This window comes from Dipteris shenzhenensis, chromosome 13 (genome assembly GCF_047967505.1).
Source record: "Dipteris shenzhenensis isolate YYH24624 ecotype China chromosome 13, Dip_SZ_1.0, whole genome shotgun sequence".
Taxonomy (NCBI): domain Eukaryota; kingdom Viridiplantae; phylum Streptophyta; class Polypodiopsida; order Gleicheniales; family Dipteridaceae; genus Dipteris; species Dipteris shenzhenensis.
In genome coordinates, this window is record NC_141608.1 from 49,655,980 (window position 1) to 49,663,342 (window position 7,363).

Below are 7,363 nucleotides of genomic sequence, written 5' to 3' on the forward strand. Positions count from 1 at the left end.
GATCTCTTCCTGCTATGAGACCGTCCCCTATGAGATCTCTCTCTCTCTGGCTGTACACGAGAGTGTGTCTTTGGCATTGGCACATCATAAGCTGCATTAGGCATAGTTTCTGCTTGAAACAAATGCTGAGCTCTTGGATCCTTTCTGAGATTTTCCATCTTTTGTATACGTGTGCGTACCATCTGCTCAAATTCTTGCTGATTGTGCTGCACACTTCTCTGTTTGGGATGTGCATCCCTATCTTGTGAATCCCACTAGATAGGTGATTGAGCCATTTTCTTACAACTTGTTTGAGATCTGCAAGTTTCTCACACACACTATATATGCAACTGATGCACGCAACCTTTGCTTTTCAAAGAGAAAATTTACCTCAACAAGAGGTGTCTTGCATTCACAATCTATGCCAGTACCGGGCTGTCAACTCAAGGCATATACCCACAAAGTTGCCAAGGCATCAACGACTATATTGCCCCTTTTCTGGCTGCTGCAAAAAGCACTCAGAATGCATCTGATTCCCTTTTCCTAAGCACATCTCTAATTTCTCTCTTCATCTGCTTTTTCTGACAGTAAATACTCTCAGATAGGTGAGGACTGCTAGCAGAAACAGTCTCTGCAACTGTGGTTTTTTGTTTTGTTTTTTGGGAACAGTAACCAGATGAAGTAACTGGCTGGTTACTCTAACCAGACTAGTTCTGGTCTGGTTTGGTTGGCTTTCAACTGGACCTCAACCATTTGTAGTCTAGTTAACCAGCTATGGTCTGGTGTTACTAAAACTAAGGTTAGTTGGCCAAACCTGGTTTGACTAACCAGTCTAATTTGGTTAGACCAACTAACTGAACCTCTAACCAGGGTTAACTACCCAGAGTTAGTCTAGCCACTGGTTTGCCACCTCCACAGTCCAGGTCAGCTGCCATGTGTCCTGCCATATCATCACCCTGCATGTGCTGCCACGTCAGCATTAGCTCCCATTGCCACGTCAGCATCCATACGTGTCTGCCACGTCAGCTTTGTGCATGCCACGTGTACACCTGTGCCACGTCATCTTCCTTGCTGGCTGCCATGTAAGCCTAAGGTTGAACCTTGGCTGAGAAAATTTGCGCAGGCGAATCGTCTAGAGTATCGCGCCTCAGAGACCGTCGCGCGTCACGGGCTTCTGCGTCTCTGCGTGAAGGTCCGTCAGTCAGCCTTCTGGAGACCGTCCGTCGCGAGATCTTCTGCATCCTCTTATTCTCCAAAAGAACTTTGGAGTGGTGAGGCTTATTGCGTCAAGACTTACGCCAACATGGAGACATCTCGTCACATGAAGGAAAGAGCCCGACTTATATCTATTGCGCCTTGGCTGGCCTCTTCAAAAGCTCCGTGGGCATCTGTTGGCAGGTCCCGCGTGGCTTTCAAGCCTCAAAGTTACAGTCGTTCGGTTACTGCAATATTTACACCTCTGCTAGTGTAATCCGTGATATAGCGGATAATGAAGCTCAGCGCCATATCTAGCAACGTCATCAAACGGGCCAAGTGTTTCAGCGTAAAATCGCTACGCTAGCCTTCATAGCTTTAGATCGTCACCCCCTTCAAAAAGAAGGCGAGCCAAGCTCTGATACCAATGCAATCTACCCGTAGAGGACATCCAAAACCTTCCAAGCAAAAATACAGCAAAGACACTTTCATTTCTCTCCCTCCCTTCCTCTCTCAGCAGATACACTAGGGTCTAGGACAAATCATCGGGCTGGACCCCCCCGAAGGTTTTTATTACTTGAGAGAAAACTGAGTACATGAGTTCAGCGTAGAAGCTGTACATACATAAATCCAAACGTATCCCCTTCTTGGCAACAAGCCACTTGTCAATTTCTACTTTACTTTCCTAATTACATGCCACTAAGGGCAACTCTGGAGTCTTCAAAGCACTTGGTCACGCGAACCGCCTCCTAGACTCTTGGTAGGCTCCCGTAGCACTTAGGAAAATAACTCTTCCTAGTACCTGCAACAATTAATTAAAGCACACCACCATGGCACCCATTAATTGTTAGCGCTTTGCATGCAAATAATACAGTGTGGACTAATTCTAGTCACGGTGGGTGTCCCCATTGAACACATGTGCACACATAACAAATATAAAAATATATGTTTATATTTATTCTCTGGTTGATCGGAGTCAACACTCTTGATTATAATTAAGAGGCTTTGACCAAGGGTCGAGGTGCCTTAATTATAGTCAAGTCTCTCCAACTGAAATTGGCACAACTCTCCAACCGAAGTTGGCACATCTTGGTTAACCGTAGTTAACCCTCTTGGCAATAAACCAAGTCTCGTTGACCGAAGTCAACACTCTCTGACCGTAGTCAACTATGTGGTTCTGTGTTTAACTGTAATTAAACCCTCTTGGTAATAAACCAAGTCTCCCCGACCGAAGTCAAGTTTACTTGACCAAAGTCAAGTATCTTTGACCGTAGTCAATTCTCTCTGACCATTAAAAGAACTCTTTGACCACAATTAACACATATGAAAACTCTTTAATTACGATCAAATAAACGGTCAACTGTACTTTGACTTAGGATATTTACATGATGGTGACAAAACCTCGATCATAAATTACTGCAGAAACACACTCTAAAGCTCTCCCTCTCTCTACAGATACACTAGGGCCCAGGACAAAACGTCGGCCTGGACCCCCCCAAAGGTTTTTATTCATGAGAGAGAATTGGAGTACACAGTTCAGCGCGTAGAGTTGCTTCTAAAAATCCAAAACGTGAATCAATTTTTACAAGAGCTTCAAGCTCATTCCAAAATGGCAACATGCCACTTGTCTAAAATCTAGACTAAGTCCTATTACATGCCTCTGAGGGCAATTTCTGGGATCTTCGTAGCACTTGGGCACACGGGTGGCCTCCGAAATGCTTGCTACGCTCCAAATTGCTTGGGTCTTTAGTCTCTCATAGTACCTGTAATAATTAATTAAAGCGCACTACCATGGCACCTATTAATTGTTCGTGCTTTGCATGCAAAAATAATAAACTGTGAACTAATCCTAGTCACGGTGGGCGTCCCCACTGAACACATGTGCACACATAACAAATATATAAATATATTTATTCTCTGGTTGACCGAAGTCAACGCTCTTGATCTTGATTAAGGGGCTTTGACCAAGGGTCGAGGCGTCTTAATTACAGTCAAGTCTCTCCAACCGAAGTTGGCACATCTTGGTTAACCGCAGTTAACCTTTTGGTATAAACCAAGTCTTCCCGATCGAAATCAGACTTACTTGACCGAAGTCAAGTATCTTTGACTGTTGTCAATCCTTTGACCAATAGAAGAACTCTTTTGACCATAATTAGCCTAGATGGAAAATTCTTTAATTATGATCAAATAAATGGTCAATTGTACTTTGACTTAGGATATTTACATTGTGGTGACATCACCTGATGCTTTGCTAAATTGATCTCTTTGTTGATTCAGATGTTAATAGAGCTTCTATTGCCTCCATTCGTCCTAGTATGGCCGGGGGAAATTGTCATGCCCACTCAGCTGGTCTGCCATCTTGGTTATCCTCTAGGTTGGACAATTACCCGTCGTTAACAAATTGATTGGGTTCTTGCCAAATTAAAGTAGTTTCAATCTCAGGATAGTCACTCATAAGATTGAAAACCATAAACTCCATCATGCATAGCATTCCATGAAGCCTGTCTTGAAGTTCTAAAGGCGTTACTGGCTGAAAAGACTGAAGCATCCGAGTGATGGCCTGCGATATAGGACGATAATGCATTCCTAGACCATATTTTCCAGCAGCCAAAGGAAAGGATAGAAGAGTGCCAACATCATGAATGACATCTGCCACAGAGGATATCCCTTTTGAATTAAGAAAATATGAGTGTCTGGGCTCCTAGAAAGCCAACGGTGGAGAAAAAGTCCGTGACCAGTGGATGCTCTCAGCTCTCAAAGAGTTACCCTGCAAAGAGTCATGACCATGCCAAGCCAAATGCGAGAGAATATGTTTCCAATCCAAAAACATTTGAGAAACCAGAGTGCAACCTTGATCCCAAACAACCAAAAAAGCTTGCCAAAAGAAGCCTGAGGAAATCTCAGTCTCAATCTCTGCCGAAGGATGCCCAAGAAGCACCGTGTCTTGGGGCAGTGCCAAATAATATGAGATATAGATTCCCTCCGAGCTAAACATTTACGACAAATAGATGGAGCTATGCGTCTGCAGGATAAAAGTTGTCCAGAAGGAACAACCCCCAATAGAACACGCCATAGAAAGACCTGTTGTCATAGAGGGACTTTGGAGTGCCAAATCTGTTTCAATCTTTCTCTCCACCGGTTGACCGGATGATGCAAACACCAAATCTGGTTAGCCCTGTCTGACGCCCAGATTGTAATATGAGACTGTAGTGGAAGAAAAGTCCAATCCTAAAGCCTGTCTTGAAGTTCTAAAGGCAGTACTGGCTGAAATGGCTGAAGCATCCGAAGGATAGTGCATTCCTAAACCATATTTTCCAGCAATATGAGACTGTAGTGGAGAAAGAGTCCAATCCTGAAGCCTGTCTTGAAGTTCTAAAGGAAGTACTGGCTGAAATGGCTGAAGCATCTGAACGATAGTGCGTTCCTAAACCATATTTTCCAGCAGCCAAAAGGAAGGATAAAAGAGTGCCATCATCATGAATGACATCTGCCACAGAGCAAATCCCTTTTGAATTAAGAAAATACGAGCATCTGGGCTCTTGTAAAGCCAATGGCTGAGAAAAAACCCGTGACCAGTGGATGCTCTCAGGTCTCAAAGAGTTACCTTGCAAGGAGTCTCGGCCATGCCAAGCCAGATGCGAGAGAATATATTTTCAATCCAAAAACATTTGAGTAACAATAGGGCAACCTTTGAGCTTGCCTTCAATACTGCCCAACAGAAAATTCCACTGAGTGGGTTGCCAATAGCCAAAAGCAATAGTAGTAAGTTGAAGAAGCAAGTAGCGCGTCATAGCAGCCCAAGGGTGATCACCATGTAGAAACTGTAGCATCATTTTTCCTTTCTGAGCCAGAATGTGCGCGCACACACACACACACACTATCCATGTATATATATACCTATGTGTGTGCGTGCACGTGCCTCAGCGCTCGATCTGAGGTGCAGATTACACTTTTTTTTCGCAATAGGTGGGTAGTTTTTTCATAGCAACTTCTGTGAAGCAACCTTTTGAGTATGATTATGTAATATGGACATGATATGATATCACTCTTCCCTAGACAGTCCTACATCTCGTTACTTTGCCGAACACACGCTTGAAAAATTTTGGACGTTTGAAGGTGTTTGAAAATCTAGCTTTTTCAAAATTTCAATGTTTGAAATAGCTCTAAAAGCTCAAATCTGCATCGATTTGGGCTTTTTTAAAATGCCTGTAGGCTGCTTGATTCTCCTATCTCCTGAGTCCTACAGCCCTACCATAGTGGCCAGTCTACTGCCCAGCGCAGTCCCCATACTGCACAGCCCATACTGCTGAGTTCTCTCAGCTCTGCAATGCCTGTAATGTCAAGGTAAATTTTCTTCAAAATTCTAATACTGTACAATGTAGTTTGTAACTCGTAGGGTCTAGGCTGTTACAAATTAGAACTGTAGAGTCTACATTAGACACATGACAAGCTACAGCCTGTCCATTTTTAATTGTTTTTACGTCTTGTTCTTGCAGTGTGCAGATAGCTTCAGCCTTTAGCCTTGTATTTAATGAAATTTGTAGCTTGTAAGCTGTGTACTATTATTTGTAATGATAATAAGTCAAAATATGCAGTATATAATATTTTTTAGTGAAATTATCATATACAAAATAAACCACGTTTCGAAACACCTGTTTTTCAAACGTTTGGAACCTGCAAACGTTTGATTGTAACTAAGCCCTCAACAAAGTCTTACATCAGACACAGTCGAGGAACTACACAAAGAAAATAACAATCAATGTCTAGGTGTTGTTCTCTAGAGAGAAGGTCCACGTGCGAAGCTACCTTTTGAGTTAATTTATGATGTCTAAGAAGAGGGCTGAATTCCCTAGGTCCTTTTAAGGTGTGGACTAATGACATTTTCCTTATTTGTATTGTTCTGACGCAAAGATTGCATTGCCATATATTCTTCCATAATTAGTCTTAGGAGCATTAGTGAGTGGTGTTTTTCCTGTTTCTGTCCATGCAGTTGTGTGATCTGCTTTGAAGAGTATGAAAGAGGAGTTTCCATGATTACTTTGCCATGCAAGCATTCATATCATGCTGATTGCATTAAAAAATGGCTGGAAAATAGCAAGGTAAGCAAACTTTCGGCTTTTTTCTGTTGAAAGCTTTGCTATGGCCTTTTTGACACAATCTGGCTTTCAAAGTATTGAATTCAAAGAATAATTGCCTACTCTAGTCAAAAAGTTTTGTTCAAAGGCATCTAATTCTTATTTTGGAAGAAGGTACATGACTTATGGCTTTGAATCCTGCAGGCATGCCCTGTATGTGCTGGTGAGGTGTCAGTCACGAAGGGAAAGAAAACGGGATAACATTTTGGAATTCAGTAAAGATGATTCAAAATCAACAAAATTGACTGTGGCTTTGCTAGTAAACTTCATGCACTGTTAACTCCTCATTCCTTCCCTTATGATTTCCTGTAATTGTGGAGTGCTTTTAATCTCAGATTCACATGTCATACCCAACATGTATCATGAGCTTCGTCTCATCTATTTAGCAGATAGCTTTCACATGAGCAAGAAAATCACCTGTAACAATCTGTAAGTTTATTTACCGTGAGGAAACAATATTGCTTTAGAAAAGCAAAGATGTAGAAAGGAACATTTTAAAATGTCCAGTTCTTTCTTCGTATAGGTATATGACTAGATGGATTTCAATGTTTTTGGCTGGCTGTAAATGCAGTTTTAGCATTCAAAAGGGCCCTGTAGTTGCTTCTATCTCAATGACGCTGGCCAACCAGCTTTTCTGGATCAGCATGCCTGCAATCAGTGAGGAAGAACCTAGAAAAAGCCGCTTACAAAAGGGGGGAAGGGGGGGACTCGACGAATATGTTATATTACCATCATGCCAAGGTAAAGAAAAGATACAGTACATGGTTTGGCTATTAAATCTACTGGGCACTTCATAATTCATGAAGCGACACCTTTCAAACGTTTTATACATACAATTATGTTGCGTTACCCTACCAGCAAGATGGTGTAAGTTTTTTTTTTTTTTTGGCTTGGATGCTCGTTTGGGAGAGACAAATGAAATTATAGTCTTCACAAGAAGTTGTAGCTTGAATGAAAGAATGTGGACTACTTTTTGATTAGCTTTCTCCTTTAGTGCTAGCCTTTGACACTGTTGAGTTTTCCCTTCACCTCCGGAGTGCCGACAGAAACTCAGG

The 7,363-nt window shown here is 42.1% G+C and overlaps 1 protein-coding gene across 2 annotated transcripts in view; it reads left to right on the top strand.

Annotated features, from left to right (window-relative positions):
• The window catches only part of LOC147895528 (E3 ubiquitin ligase BIG BROTHER-related-like), an 83,606-nt gene extending 76,465 nt beyond the window's left edge, over positions 1–7,141 (top strand). The window contains exons 7-8 of one of the 2 annotated variants that reach the window (XM_087383916.1): positions 6,164–6,272; positions 6,453–7,140. In XM_087383916.1, the coding sequence (XP_087240042.1) occupies positions 6,164–6,272; positions 6,453–6,509 (166 nt within the window). In that variant the 3' untranslated portion in view covers positions 6,510–7,140. Of the gene's footprint in view, positions 1–6,163; positions 6,273–6,452 lie in introns of both variants that reach the window. The other variant, XM_087383917.1, reaches the window with a different exon arrangement.
• Positions 7,142–7,363: the final 222 nt, after the last annotated feature.